The sequence below is a fragment of the Nicotiana tomentosiformis genome, chromosome 1 (genome assembly GCF_000390325.3).
Source record: "Nicotiana tomentosiformis chromosome 1, ASM39032v3, whole genome shotgun sequence".
In the NCBI taxonomy this organism is placed as follows: Eukaryota; Viridiplantae; Streptophyta; class Magnoliopsida; order Solanales; family Solanaceae; genus Nicotiana; species Nicotiana tomentosiformis.
In genome coordinates this window covers 30,018,309-30,042,919 of record NC_090812.1, presented here as the reverse complement: position 1 = coordinate 30,042,919, position 24,611 = coordinate 30,018,309, and the positions used below count along the sequence as shown (strand labels likewise).

Sequence of the window (24,611 nt, the reverse complement as noted above, 5' to 3'; positions counted from 1 at the left end):
TTTTAACACGTTTATTTACACGTTAGTCCAAACAAATTTTCTACTTTTAACAGGAGAAACGTACTGTTGTTAGTCCCCTCTACTAATTTGTTCTTGCAAAACAACCAAATGCAATTGAACAACACATGGAAGGCTAAAATTTGTACATGTAATGATAATAACGACAGTTAATTCCAGTATCTTATTGACCTGACATCAATTCCAGTTATATAAACTCAAAGAACCAAACTGGCAAACAAACAAATAAAGAAGATACAGTGATCACTCGGAATTAACCGAAGAACACAACCAAATTAAATAAAAGATCAAGAAAAAATTCTTGCTTAAAAATATAAACCACCAGTGTAAGGGACTCCAGTCCAAGGCAGCCAATAATTCCCCACTATGAAATTGGAGACAGTGAAATAAGATGCATCCAAGAAGTTAATCTCACTACGATAACCAGGCCATGTAACCCTATTACTAGTATCCGATCCTGGACCCATGTTCTTATATTCAGCATAACACAATGTACTTAACGCAAAATCTCCTGTCCAAATCGACCAACCATCAGGATGAATAAAACTGTCCAAAAATGATTGCATATAAACAGTTCGCGAGTACTCTTTCCATGGCCTGCCTAAATATGTCCGTACTGGAGTAGTGCCATTGTACGAGGCTAAGTCAGAAGCGGGTGTGATGGTACATTTGTGAATGGATATGCCTGTGTTCTGGTTAATGTCTGATCTGCCCTGTGCTGTAATTGCATTAAATTGGCCGCGCAATGGAAGGCGTGGATATATGTTACAGTTTTGGAAAACAACTGCTGCATTTCCGAATATGAAATCTATTGTCCCATAGATATCACAGTTCTTGTAGAACTGTCTCAGGGAATGTGTGTACAGAGTGTCTTGATACCCTTCAAAGCTGCAGTGGTAGAATGCGGATAGATCAGCACTATTCCTAACGGCTACTGCTTGGAACTTTGCTGCTCCTGCTGTGTTTTTAAATGTAATGTTTACTGCCACAAATCCTTGCCCGTCTACAGCTGCATGAGTATCAAAGATCGATTACTTAGATCCATAAAAGGAACAGTTTACCTCTGTGTGCATGACAATTTAAGTGGCACCATTCTGATTTCGAAGACTTTCTTGGACCGTTTATTATACGCCTTTTAAATTGTTAATTATTATGACTTATACTAATTATTACATAAATTTCAAATACGTACGTAAATTTTATTGCAAAAAACATAAAGTTTCTATGTCCGAATTCATTATCAAAATTAAGAAGTTTGACTTTCAAAATCCGAATGTTGACACATAATTAGTTGGAACCGAGAAAATAATTAAAGATTGTTTGATTAAATTAATTAATTATAAGTAACCTGATGTAACATGTTAAATTAAGTTAGGTGTTAAATCCTAAAAAGAAAAGTGGTGCCTTGTTCCTTCCCATAATTACAGAATACTTATTAGCTTCATCTATCTCCCTTCTCCCCAACCAACCTCAAACCCTTAACTCCTAAATTTTCGTCGGTGATGATATAATAGTAGTACTACTATATATATACACACAACTGTCTTTATAGTAAAGAATCCTTGGAGATTTAGATGACAAGCATGTGGTTATTTAAGAAACTTAAACAAGATATGACTTCAATAGAATATATAATCCATTAGCGAAAGAACATGGGGAACTGCATGCATGGCATTAATTTTGTCTTCCTTTAAACTTTAATATTATATGTCAACCCCATATGATGTGTTTAGATATGCACCGAAAAATTAAATATGTTCCGCAGTCTGATATTTAATAAACCATAAAAGAGCCAAAAAAGATTTGGTTTTTCAGTTCTACATATTGACTGAAGATGGATTAATAATTTAATATATCTCGATGTTAAAAACTTACCAAAAGTTGCAGAATTGAAAGTTGTCCATCCATCAGGTACATTTCTATTCCCGGTGACTATAGTCTTGTTTATGCCATCACCAACCATCATCAAATAGTTCTTGTTTTTAGCAATTGAAATATACTCATGGTAGACACCAGCAACCACATATATCTGGTAATAGCCTTCATTTGCTGGGGTATTGTTCGGGGCAGCTGCGATTGCATCATTGATAGTAGTATAATCCCCACTTCCATCAGGATTCACTACCACCTTTTGGCTAATTTTCAACATACTCCAACTAATTACCTTCCCTAAAACAGAATCAGGATTCCACCCATTCTTAAAGAGCGCGAGTGACACACTACACGTCATGCTTCCTGTTGAGACATAATAATAATGTATATGTAATTGAGTAAATTAAAAATATGTTTCTTTTAACGGTTTAGATTTTGAAATGAGGTAGTCATACAATGTAACATGGTTTCAAAGCAGACAAGAGGTCATAGGTTCAAATCACACCGTCGCCCAAAAAGCAAAAAAAACATATTTTTAAGTGTTTGGTTAATGAAAAAGAATCACTCACATATGAGGGGCATGTTGAGACATAATATAATTAATTATTTCATCCGGTCCACTTTAATTGATTTTTTGGTTGTTTTTCACACATATTAAGGAATTCACCTTTTAACATTAATTAACAATGAAATTGACCATATTAACCTTTACTATCTTTTTAATTTGTTCATTGAAAATATAAAAGACACTCCAAGGGCAGCTTTGAGAAAAAGAAGTAAATTCCTTCTTGATATTTGAAAAAAATCATATATTGTGGACAACGAAAAAAAGACCAAAAAATCAATTAAAGTGGACAAGAGGGAGTAAACAAAAAGTGTGCACTCTTAATAAGATTGTAACAGATTTCAACACTACGGCGTACCTTTAGAAATTATGGGTGTAATCAACTTAGAAACCTGTAAAATAGAAGGCGCAACTAGAAGACCATCCAAACAAGTTTGTTTATTGGTTATAGTTGCACTAAGCCAGGTTAATACATCATCTGCTTCTGTATTCTCAAGGGAATCTTTTGGTTTCTTAGTAACAGCAGCAGCAGTAGATAATAAATCAACGTTTAGGCCAAGGAGGAACTGGCAATCTTGGAGAGCAGAACTGGTGCTTTTAGGGAGTAATAGATCAATTGGATTGAGGAAACCGTTGATTGAGTTAAGAATCTGACTAGTTGTTGAAAGGGAAAGCTGGATGGAGAGCCTTCCTGAGTCATAAATGTCAATAGAATTGTTGGGAGGGAGTAAAGTTTTGCACAAGTTAGGAAAAGGGGTGTTGCTGCAAATTTCATCAGAAGAGAGAGATGCATGAGAAGGAGAGAAGAAGAATTGAAGTATGAAGAATACAAGGATGGAATGTGTGAATGCCATGGCAATTAAACATTGGGTATGAATAATACTTATCTGAAACATGCATTTATATAGCAATGAGTTTCATAAAAGAATTGTCATTTCGTAAACAATATATATAGTTGGATTGATCGTGCCAACTTGCATGCCATGCTGTTGAAAAGAGGTGCTATTTTATTACGGTAATATCTTCTTAGTATTGATTCTCGGTGGTTGCAATTTATTTCTTATTATGCAAAATATAAACATCGATCTGCAAGCAAAGTCAAGCTGTACCTAGTGAACTTTGAAATTTTAACCTTAATATTTAAATTCCATTTGGAATTAGGAAGGGTTCTCCATCAAGATATATTAAAAGGGAAAAAAGAAAGGTGCATTTTTTAAATGGGAGGAGAACAATTCTGAAAATATATAGTACCACTTAAGTATAATACATGACTCATAATATTAGATTGGATAATTAGATCTAGTTCAGATAACTTTGTAAATGGCTGTGAAGAATTATTGCTTCAGTTGTCCTTTTGAGTTGAGTGCAGGGATAGGATCAGAGTAGCATACAAAGATAAATTTCAATTGCCTTTCTTAAAGCCAGTATAGATGGCAAGAACATCAATATTGACTACGTTGCATTAAGTAAAATGCTAAAAAATGTATGCACTATTTCACGTGGCAAAGTATGCACATACCAAAGAGAAAATGAAAATAGTAATCACATGATTTTAGGAGATTGGGAACTATAAAAGTCAACTTTTTTGCTTTCGCAAATTAGCAAGGGAATATTTAACACACAAAGAAAGGTTAGGTCATTTTCCACGTTAAGAAAATTTAATTAACCTAATTACGACGTGCCAAGCAATGGAGAGAATTGTTACATGCATACACAAGTCGCTTTAGACGTTCCACGTCCATTTGGAATAAATATCTTACTTTGTATGTATGATACAATATGCCATCATGAATTATATACATAATATAGAAGATAATGATATAAACATAAATTTACTCCATTAAACAAATGAGCTATTAGTTACTGCTGTAACCTAATTGGTAAGACCAGCTGTGAACTGGACGCCGGTAGCCGGCAACCACGACATGCCGTCGATGAAATGTTGAACGGTGAAGAAACTAGCCGTTGACGGATCTTTGATAATATGGTAACCGGGCCACTTAACCCGCCCAGAAAGCGATGATCCAGGCCCATAGTTCTTATACTCACCATACCACAAACTGTTCAAAGCAAAGTTCCCATACCACTCTAACCATCCTCTGGGCTGGACCATACCACTCATGTAAGTATTCATGTACGCAGTCCGTGAATACATTTTCCAGGGCCGGCCCAAATAAGTGGGCCTAGTGGCATAAACATAGCTATCTTGGATCGAAAATCCAGTGCTTTGATCTGGGCTTTTTCGACCTTGGGCCGTGATTGTGACCTTCTGTAAAGGAAGTGGCTCTCTAGTGTAAATCTTGCAGTTTTGAAGAACAGCTGCACCATTGCCAAAAATGAAGTCTATGGTGCCATAGATGTTGCATTCGCGGTAGAATTGGCGTAGAGAATGGGCGTAAAGTGTGTCTTGATATCCTTCCATACTGCACCTGAAGAAGGCCGACTGGTCCGAGTCCACACGTAGAGCCACGCCTTGGAAATTTTTGGGTCCGGCAGTGTTGCGAAATGTTATGTCCCTTGCAATAAATCCCTTGCCCGAAACAGCTGTTAAAAGAAACATATTATTAATCAAGAGAAACATAATTAGTTTGAGTCTAAGATCTATGCAATGACGGTATAAAAAATATTTATACATTCAAATTATTCAATAATAAATTACAAGTAAATTTGTGTGATAAGCATTATCGGGTAACTTGGTGAAAATGGTAATCGGTTTCTATCATATGTTAAACTACATTGAAAGTCATTACGGAATAAAGTTATATACAACTGATAGTGTAAATAAATTTACACTTCAAGTGCAATTATTTATCCAACTTTTGCAGCTTGTTACCCTATTTTTCATCCTACCATATCAAGTCTACTCTAAAAAGTACATATTAGTGTAGTCATCAATTTAACCTAATGGTTCAAAAATAACATGACCTAGTCAAAAGGAACATACGGAAGAAGGGTTGAGAAAAATACCAACAGTTGCAGTTCGAAATGTAGTCCATCCTTGCATGAAATTTCTGTTACCAGTAATCACAGTGGCTCCAATCCCATCTCCCACAAGCATGATGTTGGTTTTTTTCTTCTTCATATCAACGTTTTCATGGTAAATTCCCCTCTTCACGTAGATCACATACCTTCTACTACTATAGCTAGGAGCCTCATATATTGCTTGTGCAATCGACCGATAATGGCCACTTCCGTCTAAGGCTACAACAGCATCTACATGCATTTTATTTGGACTAGAAGTTAGCATCTCCTTGTCTCCATTAGTCATCCACTCCGGATATTTTGGATTTTCATATTTTATTGTCTCGTTTCTTGGTGATTTAAATGGTAAGCTATGCAATTGAACATACAAAGTTAGAACATTACTAATGAGTTGTGTGACTTGTGTTAAACTTCCCTTAATAAAATTTTCAAGGTGTCGGTCCGTGCCCTCAAATCCTTCTAAGCATGTATCTTGATTGCTCAAAGCTGCACTTAGCCATGCCTTGAGATTTCCCTCATAATGAAAGTTCTTTAAACCATCTCGGATTTTTCTCATTTCTCCTAACGACCATGCTAGTTCAGTGACCGAGAAATCGAGAAGTTCTTGACAATCCTCAATGGCCATTTGATCCCGGGATGAAGCAGATAAGGTGCTGAATTTTGTGATTGATTGAATGGCTAACTTTGCCTGATTGAGGGAGTTTCGAATGGCTGCTCTAAGGATTGAATGTGGATCCCTAATATGGCCATGATTATCAAGATTGGATTGAATGTGTGAGAGGCATAAGGCTTGGTTTTGTATGTTGTTGCAAGCTTGAATGATCATGGCCTGAGGATCAAGAGTATATGAAGTTTGATATGGATGGAAAGTTTCATGTTCATTAAGGGAGAGAACTTGGTAGAAAGGTAAAAGGATGAGAATAAGGAGAAATTTGGGAAACTCCATTTGATGGTTTTTTTTTTCTTTCAATGAAGTGGAAAAGGGAGCCAATTTAAAAGAAATATAAGAGGGTTAGGAAGGGAATACAAATTGAGAATTGTTTGTCTTGAAAGAAAAGGGAAATTTCTAGACATGGAAATATATGCTTTTCTCTCTTTCCAACTTTCAAGTTATCCTGCCTTGTATGGAATGGTTACAAAATTCTTTTTACTACTATGTATTGTCAATTTGTCAGTGGCTAAGTAGGCTGCTACTTGACATCTAAAGTCAGATTCTCCAGTGTGTGGGCTCCATTATGATATAGTTTGGTTTCACACTGTTAAATAATGTTAGTCTCCTCCTCCCTTTTCTTCTTAGTTTTCTTGTTTACATTTTACATGGCCACATGAACCAGACTACAAGCAAGCACAAAACGGCAAAAGGGTTAAATTGACACTCAATTATCATATGGAAAGATATATCATCCCGTAGCTACTTCTCATTCACTCAATCTTCACGGTATAATCATTGCAACTTTTGCTTACATATATACTCCGTACGTAATAGCTATCAAAAGTTCAGACCGTCAAGTTCAAACGTACTTTTCCTAATGCTGTTCACTGTTCCTAATCGCCTAGCACACAACTTGAGAAAGAAGAACTTAATTTACATAACACTGTTATTGTTCTCTGTTTATCTACTTTCTTATGTAAATTTTATTTTAAAAATATTAAACAATTCAGGTCCGGGTTGAGATCAAAACTAAAAGATTTAACTCTGTACTTCGACAATCTTACATTCTTTCAAAACAGAATATCTGGTTAAAACAGAGGAAGTACAAAATAGGTGGGGTTGTCTGGTTGGGCGGCGAAAAAAACCTATTCGCAAGAAAAGCATAGGTCATATTACGGGAAAAAGAATAGAGACCAGAAATTAGGGGCGTGCATGATTTGGTAAATACCTAATTATCATGTCGAAACCGAAAATTTTGATATTTGATATGGTATTTGGTTTAAGTTTTAAAAAAAAATTGGTATTTACAAAAATAATACCGAAATACCGATACCATACCGAAATATATATAAGTTACACAACGCGTATATTATTTATTATAACATACTAAGTTGCATAATACTTTTCTTCGGTATGCATGTTGAGGCTGACAGTAAAGCCCATGTACTTCTTTAGAAAATGGAGGAACAATGTAGGATGCAGATTTTGACCTTATTCTCTAGGATACCAAGCATCTTAACGTAATACTTTTACGGTTTTAAGGTATTTTTTTCTCGTATATTGAATTGCATATGTTGGATTAGGTCTTGTTGTATTCTTTAACTTCAGCAATTAGCTCTAAGCAAGTAACAAGACATTTTTAATGATTAAATTTATTCTTTTATGTACCTTTTTTCTCTATGGGTTGATACTTGCTGGTTTTGGACAAATTTTTTGTCAATAGTCATGTGAGCTTAGAACGTTTTCATTTTTATATTTGTGAGTACTTTAATTAAGACTATTACAGTTTATGGCTTTATGCACTAGTTAATATTGAAACCGAATAAACCGAAGTTACTGTACCGAATAAACACCGAAAGGAGAAAAGTCAAACCATACGGAATATAATTAGACACGTTATTGGTATAGTATTTTAAGAAACCGAAAATATCGAATCAAAATATGTAAATATCGTACCATACCGGCCGACGAACACCCCTGCCAGAAATTGTGCAAACACCCCAACCAGAAATTGTGCAGATTTGTGATTACCTTTTTCCTTTGTTTTTTTTTTTGGGGGATTGCACAGCCACGATGGGATCTTTACACAATAGCAGACTAGTTTCATTGTTACTTTTATATTTTTCTAGTCGGTATACTTAGATTATACATATATTATATTTTTTTAGTCGGTATACTTAGATTATATACATATTATATGTAGATTATACATAGATTACTATTTTTAGTTTAGTTAATTGCGGGGGCTGCTATTTAGGTTAATTCTTTTTTTGCTTCTGTGTAAAAATTTACACATTCAGCTATTAGAAAGTAAATCATTGACCCGCTTCTGGTTCCATAGTAAAATCTCTTTTCTGAAACTACGATGACAACAATTAGAAAAAGTTGACAAAAACACAATCCAGCAGATAAGAAGATATTCTCCGCCACTAGCTTTAGAAATCCACTGGTAAGATGTTTAAACATCCATAGTTAATCTCCAGACTGCAAAGTACATAAGAATTTTATGCAATGTGTCCACACAAGTGAAGAGTCCAAGACCGTGCAAATTCTCTTAGGTGGACTTTTACAACGTGAAGGAAAATTTCTGCTTTACTAATGTAATGGGAGGAGTTTTAGGTTCAACTGCTCAAATGTATTGTAGTACTCCAATTCATGCAAGTGGAGGCTGTGGCTACAACAGTCATATAATGCTGTCATATATTTAGCTTTTGGTGAGTAGAGTTACCCGATATAATGCTCCACTAGTATCAAAAAAAATGGTAACACACACTGGATATAATGCTGTCATATTTGGCCCTAATCCCACCTAATCCTGCAACCCCTTGCACTCAATGTCTCAACTATGTCTGGTGTAAGATGTAGCCTCAGGGAAGCAACCACCTTAATTTTCTTCAGCCGAACACAGCAAGCACGAAGAGCAACTTCAAGGCCATTTGTTGATACATTGAAAAGGTTTACAAGCTTGGCATCCTGCAAGCGTGTCAAGTTCCCCATCACCATGCAGAGGCCAACATCCGAGATTGCACAATGACTCAAATTAATCTGCAATCAAAGATTTATTTCAGCATTTGTAAACAAATTCAACTGACAAAATTTGATATACAGAAAACAATTCAGTATCAAGTTTGCAATTGTACAAGGATCTCCTATGAACATGAATAAATGACAACTTCAAGATGCATTTCAAATGCATTGAATTCATTCTCTTTTTAGGAAGAATTAGTGCTCAAAATTTTATATCGAAGAATGAAATTGCTCCTGAAGAATGAGATTGCTCCATAATTACTTGCAGGAAAAATATTTTGCTGTACATACAACTTTATAAGATTTAGACCAAAAAGAGCAAAAGCACCCATAAAAGTGTCATAGAGCTTTGGAACATATATCATTTCAACACAAAACTTGTCTCCAGTGAAGGCGGATATAATGATTTTGAAGATCTTGCCCAAAAGAACACAAGGTGCTCCAGGCATAAGCCTCTATTCCCATTTAGGTATTCAAGGACGCAAAAGCATGGTATGTACCGCACAATAATGTATATTATTTACGAATACATGTGAACAACGGAAATATAGGAGAATAAATGTGTTGTCTATACCATAGCACGCATAACCAAGTCAGAATGCACAGACAAGCATCAAGGCCCAAGGGTTCCAAAGACAGCTACATGCATCTAGCCAAGTATTTAACCATACCATTTGTAGAAACTGAGTCAATTCCGGCTAATATTACTTAGTGCACTTGACATGAAAAGGTCTGTATTACTAAAGAACTAAATGATTATGAGCTTTATTTCGAACTCACCATGTTAAACAAGTATTTAACCCAGTTAAATCTATAAGAGATTGTTCATTCTATCACAAAAACATAGAGCAATAGCAAGGGCAATCATTAAAACTGATGAATGCTCATTTCAGTTCAAGAGTCTTAACAAACAAATGCACTGTCATGTGCAGCATCTGATTCTTGAACAGACAACAAAGATAAAAGGTCAATCAAGCATGTTCTAACTTTCAAGTTGAGTTATGGCATCAGTTTTTTAAATAAATAATTGTGCCACATGCCCAAATTTGTGAGTTGATTCTAACTGATGACCTGGTTGAAGAGTGCAGTAACCACCATACAGATGCATACAAGAATGATGTTAAAAGAGACGTCATGTTTGAACTTATCCTTTTGTCCTTTAATTGAAGTTCAGAAAAAATCAGGTTCAGTTGATCCTCAGATGGTCTCAATTTTAAACCTCATGATATGGGGGAAAAAATCAAGTCAAAAATTCAAGTATGATCTAAAAGGGGAAAAGGAAGTTTTTCAGTAAGTGTATCTGATGATTAATTGAGTTTGATAAGCTCAATATCAAGTTTGATCAGTCAAAAGATTGCAGATAATATAGCAAAAAACTTTGATTGGTATCCAAAAAGTAGGGGTATACTGAACTTTTTAAGCATAACAAAAAGAATTGACCAGTTTTTTAGGGTTGATACAAAAGTCCGAGTCCTTTCAGCATTGTGCATATAGCGACATAATAAAGTTTAGGATGAAACAGATGCCAGACGGAGCTAGAATCACCACATAATTCTAACATATCTTATCATGGATCCAGAAAATTACACCAAAAAATTATCTAGCAAATCTGCTTGTTAAATTTGAATATGCAATCACTACTCTACTTTGAACTAGGAAAAAAAGAAAACCAGGATTGCTTGATCCTAACAAGTAGTCTTTCCATAAAAAACTGAGTGTATTTTACAAGAGGTAACTTTGACCAATTTTCAGTGTGGGATTCAACAACTCCTGTCAAATAAAAGGATCATAATAATATATCTGAAAGACTTGAGGCGAAAAGCTGTTGACTAATATTTGAAACCTGATTTGTAACACAAATGTTTGTTCGTCTATCAAAAGGGAGTATTAACATAACTCTTTCAAGATTTCGAGAAAATGATAAAGACTGACCAAAGGTGTAATTTTCTTACCATTTAAGCATTACTAATCAACTGGTAATGTGGAAAGCACATCACATTGACAGCATCATCAATTACAAAGAAGTAGAGAGAGTAGTTCAAGATTGGGCAATAATACCTGTTGCAAATTCCTAGAGTAATAAGCAAGAGCCATGAAACCCGAATCATCGATATAAGCACAATCCTTCACATCCAATTCAGCAAGTCTCTTGCATCCAGTAGCAAGTGCTGTTAAACCAGTGCCTGTGACATTCCAAAGACAACGCATCTCGAGGTTATAGAGCTCTGGTAGATAGCCAAGATACTCAATCCCTTTATCGGTGACCTCAGAGCAGTAAGACAAGTTTAACTTCTGCATTCTTTTGCAACCACTTGATAAAGCATAGAGTCCATTATCACCAATTCCTTTGCATCTGCAAATGGTTTTCAAGATATCATATAAGAAGACGTTCTCAAATTGACGGGATAAGTTAGGTGGGAAAATAAATTTTACCGGTATAGATCAAGTTCACGAATCTCTCTGCAGTTTCTAGAAATATAGTACAGGCCCTTGTCGGTAATGTTAGTACATAATCCCAACTTTAGACATACAAGCTTTGTACATTTAGACAGGTAATGAAGTCCTGCAGAAAACATGAGATGCACCACATATTAGCGCACCTTTAAAGGGTAGCTGAATTCCTAGCTAGAAAGGCTTAACATAAAGTTAACCCACTAACTGCACAATTTTTGGAGTAACCATATCATCGAAGAATAACACGAGGAAATTTGAGAAATGAGGGCACGAAGCTTCAAGATGTCTTTACAAGAAGAAAAAAATCAGATGTCTTGACCTTGAGGAACAGAAAGCCAACAAAAAGCTCAAAACTTAATGACTATAAAAAAAAGGCAATAGAACCCAGAAGATACGAGCACATAAACTTTTTTGTGGATACACATGCATGGTTGTAATGGTGGCGGAATAAATATGTAAATAAAGAACAAAAGACCGAATGGTTTGAGTCTCACCAGTGTCACTGACTCCAACACAATCAGTAAGATCAAGCTCCTCAAGTAAGGAACAATGTAATCCAAGGCGATATAGGCTCTTCTCCGTGAGCGAGTTGCAGCACTCCAACTTGAGGCACAAAACACTCCGGCAAGAATCTGTGATAGCTGATATTGCATTATCTGTAAGATCGCTGCAGCATGTGAGATTCAAGACTTTTAAATTAACACCCCCTGATACCAGCTGGAAAATGCCCAAGTCAGTCACTCCTTTGCATTTGCCTAACCCTATTTCAACCAAATACTTGCAACTGAAATTAATGATCTTGAAGAATGATTCAGAAACTGGTGCTCCATCAAGTATGAGCGTTTTCAGATTCTTTAGGTCCTTCAGCCCTTGGATGACTTTAGTAGGAAACTCCTGGTGCATCAAGATTCTCAATCTAAATTGCAGAACCAACATCAAAAACTCCACAAGGAATAATTCAAAATGTTCGTTCTAACAATGAATTTACTCACACTGAAAGAGTAACTAGCATGGATTTGTAGCATCGAGGGATGTCCTTTGATCAAGAAAGCTAGGGCGGATGAGCTTAATCTGTCACACCTTGATACATCCAGTGCCTGCGATCAGACAATTTTCTTAATAATTATGACAACTAAGTAAATTACACAAACCTGAAGACAATTTCACGACCAGTTTTTCTCAGAGGTAAAGTAGCCACAACATAGGCTAAAGGTTTGAGCTTTGGCGTACTAATTTCATATATTCATGGATAGATAGATACCAGAAAAAATCATCTACCATAATTTCCAATAAAGCATTTCCTGTGTTCCAGATTCATGCGCTCACTGCATAATCTGGCCATCAGAAAAATGTCATATAGACGAACTTAATTTAGTTTCATCCATGACATTGAAACGAACTACTATAAGTTCACAAAAACAAACTCAAACTCTATTTTTTACTTCTAAGATAAGCATTTAAAATTCAACAAGCTATAGACATGTGCTTATCTAAGGAGCAACTGCATACACATACAAAGTCTATTTTCAAGCTTCAAATGGGCAAACGATCACTAGCAACACAGTAAAGGTCAGCTTAAGACCGAACCAAAAACAGCTATCATCTCATACTTTCGTTTTTACAACTCATCACAATAGTTTGCCAAAGTTGTAAATCACCTGAAGCGAAGGACACCCATTTCCAAGATAATGCAGTCCTTCATCGTCCACAACGCCGCACCCAACCATAGCCAAAAACTCCAACTTCTCCATACTGCTTATAGAACGCAGCGACCCACTAGTAACCTGAAACAAAACCAAATTAAACCCACTTTTTGCATTTCCATAATAACTACATTTACCTTTATTTGATAATAAGAACAAAGAGAAGGATGACAAGATAACAAAATTAACCTTTAAATATGAAATGTCAAGGTGCTTGAGTTGTGTACATTTCTTGGACAAAAGATCAATCCCAAGATCAGTAATTTCAAGACACCATTTCAAGCTAAGTATCTCAAGGCATTGACACCCAATTGCAATTTTAGCCAAACCAACATCAGTAACACCCAAGCACCTATCCATTTTCAAATCTCTTAAAGACCCACCACAAATAGATAAAGCCGCAGCTTCCCTATCACCAAAATCCCAGCAGTAGGACACATCAATAGACTCCAAAAAAGGACACGACTTCACAAGCAGTTCCAATCCAGCTGATCTCAACCCGGTGCACCGACTCAGCACCAGTCTTTTGAGCCTCCTACTCCAATCACAACCCACGGTCAGCAGTATGGAAACAGCAGAGTCGTCGATTTGGGGGCAGATGGAGAGGTCTAGGGAGTAAATATTTGGGAATTTGGAGAGAAGTGTTGTGATGAACTCCGGACGAAGGATCTGAAGATGGGTTCGGTGGAGGGAGTCAACTCGGTGGAATGCTTTACATACCAAACGGAAAGCTTTTCGGTCGGAATCATAGGTAAGGAAGGATAGAATACGGATAAGAAGATCCTCATTGAGAAGACAAAGTAAACTAGCAGAATCCATGTAAACAATAGCAAACGACAACAACAAAAACTACTACTACTACTGCTGCTGCTGCTAATCTCAACAAGTCAGATACGTCCTGTGCAGATCTTCTTCTTCTAATAGGAAAATGCCCAAGAAAAGAAAAGGGTTTGTAAGTTGTATTATGTGGGGACAAAGAGGAAGAGGAGACGAACGTTGAGAAGGGGTTGGAGGGTGGAAGAAGAAAGACTACGAGAAATGCCAAAACGGGTCTTGCGGACGAAGATGGCGATCATGGTATAGAGCGATATATTCCAAGTGGGTATCGAAAATTCCCAGGTGCTATGAGAATTGTGCCAGCGGTGGTGCCATAGCGAAAAAGAAGACAAGTGTGCATGTCTTGTCAACTTAATTGGGAAAGAGAAAGGAAGATAAGTAGAGTGATGATGGGAGAGATGGAGATGCAGTGATTGATAAGTGATCTGTAAACGCAAAGGCGGCATGGCCTACTCATATAAGTGGCCAAAGACGTGATGCTATTGTACCATTTGAAGTTGATGTATATTTTTTTACAAATATAAGTATTGCAAGTTGCAACATGAAACGAACGAGTTAGGCCAAGTTTTAGTTGAGATGAGATATACTCAACTAAAATGGCTTATTCAAAATGAGTTGAGAAATGATTATAAATTAAACTTGTACAACTCAAACGTATTCAACAGTTAACACTTTCTTTTTTAATCGACGTCGATGACTTAAAGAGTCATAAAACAGCCACGTGAAAATTTGAAAAACCAAAAGGGATCTGAGTCAAATTAACACTTATGACCAAGTTCAAAGTCTATTTAGAACAGTACCACAGTATGGCCATGTGGATCGAGCTGTTTAGACAGGTGAAACTTTTGTGGATCAAATTTGATATCCATATTTGTACGTACATAAGTCGTGGCGGCGTTACAATTTTTATCAAAAGCAGTCAAAATATAAATAAATACATAAAAATATAAATAAAGTCAACATATAGTATGTATTTATCTATAATTTTTTGATAAAGGATGTCAATTAACTCCCCTCGCTAATGAGTGGCTCTGCCACACATAAGTACAAATAAAAATATTCCTACAAAACTTAATGATTTTTCGCTTGATTCTAATTTAGAAGCTAAATATGGGGTCCAACTTTAGATCAACGGAACATATATATTGCAAAAAAAAAAAAAAATGTTAATCTTGTATAATAAAATGCCATTATATGAGGCGTCAGATGATTTCTTCAAGTTCTTAATCCTACTTTGTCCCATTTATGAGCCTCTGCGGCCCCAAAAAGTTACAAAAAGAAAAATGAAGAAAAGAATCTTATAGTAGGCATTTGGACATGAATTCCAAAAAAAAAATCAAATTTGAAATTTTACTAAAATTTGAATTGAAGATGAAGTTGTGTTTGGTTATAATTTTTGTAACATATTTGAATGTCCTTTTTTTAACATATGCAACTAAACATCGGCAACCTTTCTATTTTCAATTGAAAAACTAGTTCTCACTAGTTTTTTAAATTTAAAAATATATTTTTAAGTGAGATTGAAAAAATTGTAAGATTTTGATAACCAAGCATTATTTTTAAAAAAAATAAAAAAAATTTCTTATGTCAAACTGGCTCTTATAATAATCGCAGATGAAAAGAACAAAAGAAGAAGTTAAAATTCATCTGAATTTGGCAGGGTGGTGTTAAAGATACTAAAGTCAAAGGGATCTGATCCTTTGAATAAGTAGCCTTAACAATAATCAATGGCCAAGATACATGCTAGCACACAGATAAAGGGGCGCACGAAATACCACTCATAGTGGGTCCCCAGAAATAACGTAAATTCGTCAAAGTGGTCACGGCAGACAATAATAAAGATTGAAACGTGCAATGACCGTACCTATATTACCGTACCTGCACAGATAAATATACTCCAATTCATTTAAGATAAATTATGTACGAACCTATTTTTTATAGTCGGTGCTAAAAATAATGATTTATTTTTATATTTGAAAAAAAAATTAATTTTATACAATGATTTATATCCACACAAATTATACGTGTCTTATTTTATACCACAAATTCTAAAATTTTCTCTCTTCTTTTAAAGTTCGTGTTCAATCAAATGAGTTCGCGTAAAGTAAAATAGAGGGAGTATCAAACTAAGTAACCCCGATAGCAGTAAAAAAGATTGTATTAAATTATTATTATTATTATTATAGCCCGTTTGCAAGATTCTAAAATCAGTTTATTTTGATAAATGTTTTTTATTTTAAAGTATTTTTTTCAAAAGTATCTTTGGTGAGAAGCATTTTGTGTTTGGCTAATTAATTTGAAAAGCACTTCTGAGCAGCAATTAGTGTTTGGCCAAGCTGTAAAAAAAGTACTTCTAAGTGTATTTTCCTCAAAAATATTTTTCAAAAAAAGTGCTTCCGAAGATAAACTAATTTTTTTACTTCTCCAAAATTGTTTTTGCTTCTACTCAAAAGTATTTTTTTTCTTCTAAAAATTTGGTCTAACACTTCAACTTTAAAAAAAAAAAAAAAACTTATTTGAAATATTTTTTACCTTGGAGGAGCGGGGCCAAACAAGCTATTAGTGTACTAAAATGGAATAATCCTCTAAAATTGACTAACTATTCTTTAAGGAAAAATAATTGAATTCCTCAATCATAGCCTGCCAACTCTCTAGGCCATGTTAATAAACTCAAAGTTGCAGCGCAAAAGAGGTTAGTATCTAGTAGAAAAGAATATCCAAGGAACTTAATAGACTTTCCAAAATGTAAAGGAATCAATACTCCTTTTATATTGTTCTAAATTAAGGATTACATAATATATACTACAAGATAAAGTATCAAGTGGACAAGTGGCGATGGAGATTAATTCCTAAGATTAATACACTAGAAATTTTGACCGTTGTTGTCCTTCCGTTTACTATTCAAAGACATATGGTATTAAAATATTTATTTTTCTAATCTCCACTTGTCGTCCTATATAGCATTATGTGAACTATTTGACCAAAAATATAAATCTTGATTCAACTAATTAAATTTTATGTAGATGAGGTTTACTCTAGGTTAATAATAATATCCTAAAGATAAAATCCGTGGTATTACGACATGTAGCATGTAGATCTATTCTGAAGGTTATGAAAGTGCACGATAATGACAATATTCGAGGATCCTAACAAAAGTAATATAACATTAAATAGTGATGAATAACAATAAATGATATTTATGTAAATAAATGTAAAGGAGTCACCGAAAAAAGGATGAAATCAATGAATATTCTTTGTGACAATCAAGAATGATGGATAAGCCTTTGAGTTTTCGAGATATTCTCGGATACAGTAGAAAAGTGTAGGCCAGAATCTTAGTGAAAAGGTTATTTTTGTGTGCTTGTGATGAGACCAGATTCTCTCTATAAAGTCAAAGTATATTTTACGAGTGAATATCCCATGTCCCTATCATTGTATCTTTTTCTATTTATAGGTAACATGTTCCTAGAAATCCTAATAGTACAGTGTAGAGAATATCTACTAGAATATTCTCTTTTCTGTCCTATCTTGAAACTAGCCGTTATAACTCTGTAAAGGGTATTCGACTTCGGCCTCGATCCTTGATGACTCCTCGACTTCAGCCCTTGCTGACTCTTCGACCACAACCTTCATTGTTTCTTATATCACTTCGACACGTGGCGGTCTGTGAATGTTTCACTAATACCATTTTGACTTAAGTATTCTAGGGATAGATTTTGACTCATACAGTTAGCCCCTCCTCTTACTGAGGCCGTCTTCCCGGGCGGGTTTGATGAGCAGATCATGTGGCTGGTGGTCGAGCTAATTAAGCGGACTACACAAGTCATGGTTGTTGCAGAGAACAGGCGACGTGGCCCTCTATGGGCCACACATTTCAAATGCTACGAATTTTCCGGGTGATTTGCTGGAGTTATGTTGTCCACGGGTTAGGATGACGTCATGATGCCATGCGTCATTATGACGCATATTCCCGATGTGTCGCTTTGTTTCGCGTGCGAACTTTGACTAGACATACCGCTTTGGTTCCAGTGCCAATCATAATGAACTATTTTCGGTTTCGGTGCCATGACTTTTATAAATAGAGATCCTTGAACCCCATTTTGGAGTTTTTAAATTCTCTAACGTTTCGAAGCACCATATCTTTCTCTTGCTCTCTTCTTCTTCGAATTTCTTCTCTGTAACGTATCTTCTAATGCTGGTGAGGGGAGTCGTGTTGCTCCCTTGGCAGTGGTATTTCCCTCCCATGAGGAGAGCGCTCCCGCCATTGTTGAGGATGAAACCTACCCATCGATGGAGGAAATAATCCTGCGTAATCCCGATTCCAGGTCTGATCTTACTAAAGTACCGGACATCGCGCCTGGAGTTTTTAAATCAACGATAATGCCTAAGGAATTGGCGAAACTTAAAGCCAAATTCGGCCTTCCCAACTATGTTGAGCTGATCCTGGTTGAGGGGGATGTAGTACAAGTCCATCATCATGGGTACTGCGCTCTTTATGCCTATCCTTTCCTCATCGGCTATTCTTTTCCCCCATCCCGTTAGTGGAGGAGTTTTGTCATCACTACGGTGTCTTCCCGACTCAACTTGCACCGTACATCTACAAGGTGATAAAGATGTTGACAAAATTCGCCGAGCTGACGCTATAACACTTGATACACCTATACGCCCCTGACTTTTATAGGGGGACGATGATGAACTTTTGCCACCAAGGAGGAAAATGTTTGGTGGTGAAGATGGACGACAAAGCAAATGGTCAGTTCTGGCTTAACTTCTTCTTTGTCAGGATCGAGGACGTCATAGCCAACGTCAACGGCTTTCCTGAAGCTTGGAACTACACTCGTGAGTGCCCTGTCTCTTTTTGCGTTCGTTTTTGGTCCTGAATTTTGATATTTTTACTTCTCTTTTGCAGCCAACAGCCAGCCTCCTCCTCTGGTCTCTCATATCTCCGACTGGGTCCAGTGACTCCTCTCTTACATCATAGGGATCCGTGACTGGCCAAGTTTATTCGAGAAATTCAAGCCTACTCTCCCTTCTACTAGTAATTTCCTTTCTTTGATCGTGGCCGCTCCATTTTCTATTGTGTATGGATTCGTTATGCTAACTTAATATTGTCTTTTTCTCAGACAGGGGTTCTATGAGGAGCCGGACACCAGTGCCCTCTAGGCGACCGCTGCATTATCCCCTTCGGCTCCTGTTGCAACTACTACGTCGTCTGTATCGATCTGAACCGTAGTTACCGTAGTTCGGGATCCCGTCTCCATTCTATCTGCAACTGCTGCTCCCCAACTCTTCTCGTTAGTTGATGAGGACAACGTCTCTCCTGATGACGGTGGTCTAATACCTTGTAAGAGGAGAGCCGTGGATACGGGGGGAGAGGGGTAGGCAGCCGTTAATGTGGGAGGTTGTGGCTTTGTCCTTCGAGAAACAACACAGTACATATTGGAGAGAGCCCCGAGGAAAGTCCTGAGGCCCCTCACTTGGAAGAAATGGGCATACGTCCTATGGGGGACACGGTCGAGGGCGTGGTACATAATGACGGCCCTACACTTTCGAGGCGCGAGGAGGCCTCATCTTCCGGTGTCGCGGCGGACGTGCCTTCTTGAACTGATGATAGAAGAAAGGTCGTTGCTGAGGAGGATGTTGGATCTGGCTCCGACATGGATATAGACGAGTTGAGGATGATCGATGGGGGCTTACTTTACTCGAAGTGAGGTTGGAAGGGGGTTCAAGGACTATTGCGATCCCGATGGATCGTAACCTTCTTGTGAACACCGAGAAGATAGTCCCCTCCCTCGGTCCTATTTGTTCTGAAATTGAAAGTATGACACTCGAGACTATAAGTGACAGCACCCTATCAAATAACATTGTGGGTCTCGTCCTTTGGGTAAGTACATTTGTTGACCATTCTCTTCCTTACGTTTTGCTCTCTTTTGTAGGCTCTAACTCCTTTTCGTTCGTTTTGCAGACGGTCGCTCTGGAGATTGAAAGTGCTTATAGGGAGCAGAGATGTAAAGACATCTATGTGAAGTTGTAGGACAAGTACTTCAAACGTCTTGAGAAGTATCGGGAGCTCCGATCGACTCCGCGAAAGCGGAGATGTGCGCCAGCTAAGGGAGGACTTGAAGGAAAAGGACGAGGAGCTGGTGCGGGTAGTTGGGAAGTGCAACGTCTTGGAAGGGACGTTGAGGAGCAAAGAGGAAGAGTTTGAGCTTAGCAGGGGGTAGAAGCCCAGTGCTGTGATAAGCCCAAGTGGTCTTGTTGCAGGGCCAACTTGAGGAGTGTCAATTCGGGGCGGAGGCTCTTAGTGGCGAGGTCGCTGAGAAGATAGAGGAGCCAAAGAAGGCAGAATCCGCTCGGTCGGAGGCTCAGAAGAGGGCGGAATCTCTTGAAGTGGCAAACCAAACTCTTTGCTCCGAACGAGAAAATGATTTGTCAACGGAGAAGCTTAAAGAAGAGCGGCTTGACAAAAGGTTTGGGGAGTTGGATAAAGAGACCTCTAACCTCTATGATAGGGTTGTCGCTCTAGTGGTTGAGAAGGCCAAATAACTTGCGCAGCCTTCTTCATCTACGGCTTCTGGCTTCCCCAACATTCCTTGTGAGTTATATGAATAGTGGATTCATGCTGAGGCCCGACTAGATGTGCTGTGTGAGTTGCACATGGCGGGTTCTATCCCTATCGTGGACTTTGAGGACGCTCGGGTCGAGGCTCGTGAGACTGAGGTCGCTTGTGGCTATGACCCGACTATGCCTCGTCCTAGTGAAGAAGGTGGGGATAACGAGTAAACTATTGATCATCTTGAGGACGAGGCCTGGTATGATTCCATATACCCTCCGGACGAGGACGGGAAAGACGTTGGAGGACGGCCGACGAGGGTATCACAGGTCGTTATGGCGGTGGCCAGTAGTAGTTTTTGAACTTTCTATCTTTTTGTGTATTTTTGTTGGTGTCTTCATGAGCCTTTTGTAATAAAATTTTGTTTATAAAACTCGGAGTTGGATTTTCTTTCATCTGTACCTTTCTTATTTGCTGTGGTTTGTTTCTGCACTTTTCATGTTTTGCTCCGTCGTACTTTTATTGTTATTCTTGTGTATGTCGAAGCTTGTCGAAGCGCGGTAGAGGTTCGATGGGTGTTATTTGGACTTGGTCAAATTTTCTCCCTTTTAACTTGCGGCCGAAGGCCGGTGGGTGTTCTTCGAACTGGGTCAAACTCGAACTTTTATTTAGATCGTGGCCGAGGGCTGATATGTGTTGTTCAGACTAGGTCGAATATGACTTTTTATTAAATCACGGCCGATGGCTGATAGGTGTTGTTCGAACTGGGTTGAACATGACCTTTTATTAAATCGCAGCCGAGGACTGATAGGTGTTGTTTGAGCTGGGTCGAACTTAATATTTTCTAAGTCACGGTTGAGGGCCGATAGGCGTTGTTCGAACTGGGTCGAACATGACCTTTTATTAAATCGCGGTCGAGGACTGATAAGTGTTGTTCGAACTAGGTCGAACTTTACCATTTCTAAGTTGCTGCCAAGGGCTGATAGGCGTTGTTCGAACTGGGTCGAACATGACCTTTTGTTAAATCGCAGCCGAGGGCCGATAGGTGTTGTTCGAACTGGGTCGAACTTAACCTTCTGTTATATCACGGCCGAGGGCCGGTGGGTATTGTTCGAGCGTGGTCGAACTTAACCTTTTCTATGTTGAGGCCGAGGGCCGATAGGTATTGTTCAAACTGGGTCGAACTTAAATTTTTGTTAAATCGTGGCTGAGGGACGATATGTGCTGTTCGAGTGTGGTCGAACATAACCTTAACACAAAAAGGTGTTCTGATAAATGTAAGTTTCTTATTACTTCGACGTTGTTGTTTCAGTTACATACTTGGAGAGTTACAGATTTTGGGTGTTGGTTGGCGTTCCAATCCCAGTCTACCTAGTCCCTTCATTGTTTGACTTGGATAGTATCGAGGAGTCGGGCAATGAAAGAGTAAAAATGGTCCCTCCTTCCCATACTTCGTCTCGAAGTATTCCCTTCGACGCCTCGTTTAAAAACCTCCTTGAGAAAACCCAATTGGGACAAAACGCAAGTGAGGGGGAAAAGAGTACGGCTTAGGGGGCACTTTTTCTCTTAGAAGTTGAAGTACTTAAGGTTGCTGATGTTCTAATTGTTTGGTAATTGCTTCCCTTCCATTGTCTCTAATTGGAATGAACCCTTATTTGCTTTGTTGTGATTTTGTACGGGCCGTCCCAGTTTGTTCCCAGCTTGCCTTCTTGTGGGTCTTTGCTTGCTTGAGTTTTGGCTTTAAGCACGTAGTCCCCAACTTTAAGCGGCCCGACCTTTGCTTTCTTGTTGTAATAGCATTCTGCTTGCTGTTTTTGGGCGACCATTCTTATGTATGCCATATATCTTCGTTCATCGATTTCGTCGAGTTCTCGCCTCCTACTCTCATCATTACTCATATCGCTTTTGTGGGAGTACCTTAGGCTGGGTTCTTCGACTTTGACTGGTATTACTGCCTCGACCTCATAGACCAAAGAGTAGGTCATCTCTCCTGTGTTCGTCTTCGGAGTTGTTCGGTACGCCCATAATACTTATGGCAGGATTTTCAGCCAGAGTCCCTTGGCATCTTCAAGCTTTTTCTTCATGATGTTTAGTATGGAGTTGTTGGAGGACTCCATTTGTCCGTTACCCGCTGGGTGATATGGGGTTGAAAGTATTCTCTTGATATGCCATTTCTTGAAGAATTTGACGGTTTTCTTCCCCGTGAACTAGGGTCCGTTGTCATAGTTAATCTCCTAGGCCAGGCCGAATCGGCAGATAATGTTCCTCCATATAAATGTGATTACCTCTTGCTCCCGTATTTGAGCGATCACTTCTGCTTCCACCCACTTAGAGAAATAGTCAGTTAAAACTAAAAGAAATCGTATATTACCTCGCCCTGCTGGGAGGGGGCCCACAATATCGATTCCCCATTTGATGAACGACCATGGGAAGGTGACTGACCCATGTCTTCATGAAGTCCGAGGCATGTTTTTTCATGGTGGACAATAGTATCCCGCTCGTATGAGGCATCTGATGAGTGCTCGATTGTTAGAGTGAGCACCGCAATGGCCTTTATGGACTTCTTCGAGGATGCGATGGGTCTGGTTCGAGCCCAATCATTTTGCCAGAGGGCCGCCGTAAGTCCTCTTGTATAGGTCGCTATGGAGGAGACTGTATCTGGCCGCTTGCATTCTTAGTTTCTTAGCTTCTTTTTTGTTATTTGGGAGTGCGCCGTCGTGCAAGTAGGCGATAATACGATTGTGCCAATCCTAAGTTAAGCTCACAGTTCTTACCTCGATTTGTTCTAGTGATGATTTGAGGAGGTGGACTACACTTTTATCCCCGGTCGTGATGCTTTTGGTAGTTGCGGCCAGTTTGGCGAGGTCGTCCGCTTCGGCATTCTGTGCACGTGGGATCTGGTCGAGCTGGCATTCGTTGAACTCAGGCAGTAGCTTGCAGATCTCGGTCTGATGCTTTTGCAAACTTTGTTCCTTGATTTGGAAAGTCCATGTGACTTGGTTGACTGCGAGTTGGGAATCACAGCGGAGTCTCAATCGTTTCGCCCCATACTTGAGTGCTAGCCTTAACCCTGTAATTACGACCTCATACTCGGCCTCGTTATTAGTCATTTCTGGTCACCTTATGGACTGACGAAGAACTTCGCCCGTAGGGACCTCGAGTACGAGTCCCAGCTCGGATCCCGATGCGTTGGATGCTCCCTCGGTGTACAAGACCCAAAGGTCCTGTGTTTGGAGGGAAGCTTCAACGACTTTCTTTTTGACTTCCGGCATTATCTTTGCACTGAAGTCTGCGACGAAGTCGGTGAGCACCGACGACTTTATCGCCGTTCGCGACTGTATATGATATCGTGCTCGCTTAGTTCGATGGCCCATTTGGCCAGCCTCCCCGATAGCTCAGGTTTGTGCAAAATTCTCCTCAAGGGAAAGGATGTAACGACCGAGATAGGGTGGCACTGGAAATAGGGTCTAAGCTTTCGCGAAGCTACAACCAATGCCAGAGCTAATTTTTCGAGGTGCGGGTACCTTGTCTCGGCGTCGATGAGTGTTTTCCTAATGTAATAGATGGGAGATTGCGTACCTGTGTTCTTGCGTATCAGGACTGCACTTACCGCTACTTTGGAGACGGCTAGATAGACGAATAGGTGTTCCCCAGGTTCGGGTTTTGTGAGCGGGGGTGGTGATGATAGGTATGCCTTCAGTTCCCGTAGAGCTTGGATGCACTCGGGAGTCCATTCGAGACCGTTGTCCTTTTTTAGTGCGTCAAACAATTTATGACATCTATCAAACGACCGCGAGATGAATCTCAATAGGGCGGGGACTCAACTGGTCAACCTCTGGACTTGCTTCTTGGTAGTCAAGATTTTCGGTATCCCCTCAATAGCTTTGATCTGGTCTGGGTTGACCTCGATCCCTCACTGTGACACCAAAAAAACCAGGAACTTTCCAA

At 38.5% G+C, this 24,611-nt stretch overlaps 3 protein-coding genes across 4 annotated transcripts; all 3 read right to left on the bottom strand.

Annotated features, from left to right (window-relative positions):
- Window positions 1-128: 128 nt before the first annotated feature.
- LOC104090936 (pectinesterase-like) lies at window positions 129-3,346 on the bottom strand. The gene is made up of 3 exons (XM_009596151.3): window positions 2,814-3,346; window positions 1,894-2,253; window positions 129-1,027 (listed from the first exon to the last, which is right to left on the bottom strand). Exons 1-3 carry the CDS (start codon window positions 3,307-3,309, stop codon window positions 324-326), a joined length of 1,560 nt encoding a protein of 519 aa, XP_009594446.1. The 5' UTR covers window positions 3,310-3,346; the 3' UTR covers window positions 129-323.
- An 831-nt stretch (window positions 3,347-4,177) lies between these two features.
- LOC104090930 (putative pectinesterase/pectinesterase inhibitor 22) lies at window positions 4,178-6,407 on the bottom strand. The gene is made up of 2 exons (XM_009596137.4): window positions 5,423-6,407; window positions 4,178-4,999 (listed from the first exon to the last, which is right to left on the bottom strand). Exons 1-2 carry the CDS (start codon window positions 6,381-6,383, stop codon window positions 4,329-4,331), a joined length of 1,632 nt encoding a protein of 543 aa, XP_009594432.1. The 5' UTR covers window positions 6,384-6,407; the 3' UTR covers window positions 4,178-4,328.
- A 2,116-nt stretch (window positions 6,408-8,523) lies between these two features.
- LOC104090919 (F-box/LRR-repeat protein 3) lies at window positions 8,524-14,571 on the bottom strand. 2 transcript variants are annotated; one of them, XM_009596133.4, is made up of 7 exons: window positions 13,463-14,571; window positions 13,229-13,354; window positions 12,563-12,667; window positions 12,065-12,461; window positions 11,550-11,679; window positions 11,175-11,469; window positions 8,524-9,134 (listed from the first exon to the last, which is right to left on the bottom strand). In XM_009596133.4, the coding sequence occupies exons 1-7, from the start codon at window positions 14,090-14,092 to the stop codon at window positions 8,889-8,891; spliced, it is 1,929 nt and encodes a 642-aa protein (XP_009594428.1). In that variant the 5' UTR covers window positions 14,093-14,571; the 3' UTR covers window positions 8,524-8,888. The 2 variants fall into 2 exon arrangements, with proteins under 2 accessions (XP_009594428.1, XP_009594422.1); XM_009596127.4 differs by having other exon boundaries at window positions 12,065-12,464; window positions 13,463-14,570.
- Window positions 14,572-24,611: the final 10,040 nt, after the last annotated feature.

Coding starts and splice junctions, on each gene's coding strand:
- LOC104090930 (XM_009596137.4), bottom strand. CDS start 6,383: ATGGAGTTTCCCAAATTTCTCCTTATTCTCATCCTTTTACCTTTCTAC. Junction 5,000..5,422: donor ATTTCGAACTGCAACTGTTG/GTATTTTTCTCA, acceptor TTCTTTTAACAG/CTGTTTCGGGCAAGGGATTT.
- LOC104090919 (XM_009596127.4), bottom strand. CDS start 14,092: ATGGATTCTGCTAGTTTACTTTGTCTTCTCAATGAGGATCTTCTTATC. Junction 12,668..13,228: donor ATGGGTGTCCTTCGCTTCAG/GTGATTTACAAC, acceptor GTCTGATCGCAG/GCACTGGATGTATCAAGGTG. Junction 9,135..11,174: donor ACTCTAGGAATTTGCAACAG/GTATTATTGCCC, acceptor CTTTGATTGCAG/ATTAATTTGAGTCATTGTGC.
- LOC104090936 (XM_009596151.3), bottom strand. CDS start 3,309: ATGGCATTCACACATTCCATCCTTGTATTCTTCATACTTCAATTCTTC. Junction 2,254..2,813: donor TACACCCATAATTTCTAAAG/GTACGCCGTAGT, acceptor ATGTCTCAACAG/GAAGCATGACGTGTAGTGTG. Junction 1,028..1,893: donor TTTCAATTCTGCAACTTTTG/GTAAGTTTTTAA, acceptor ATACTCATGCAG/CTGTAGACGGGCAAGGATTT.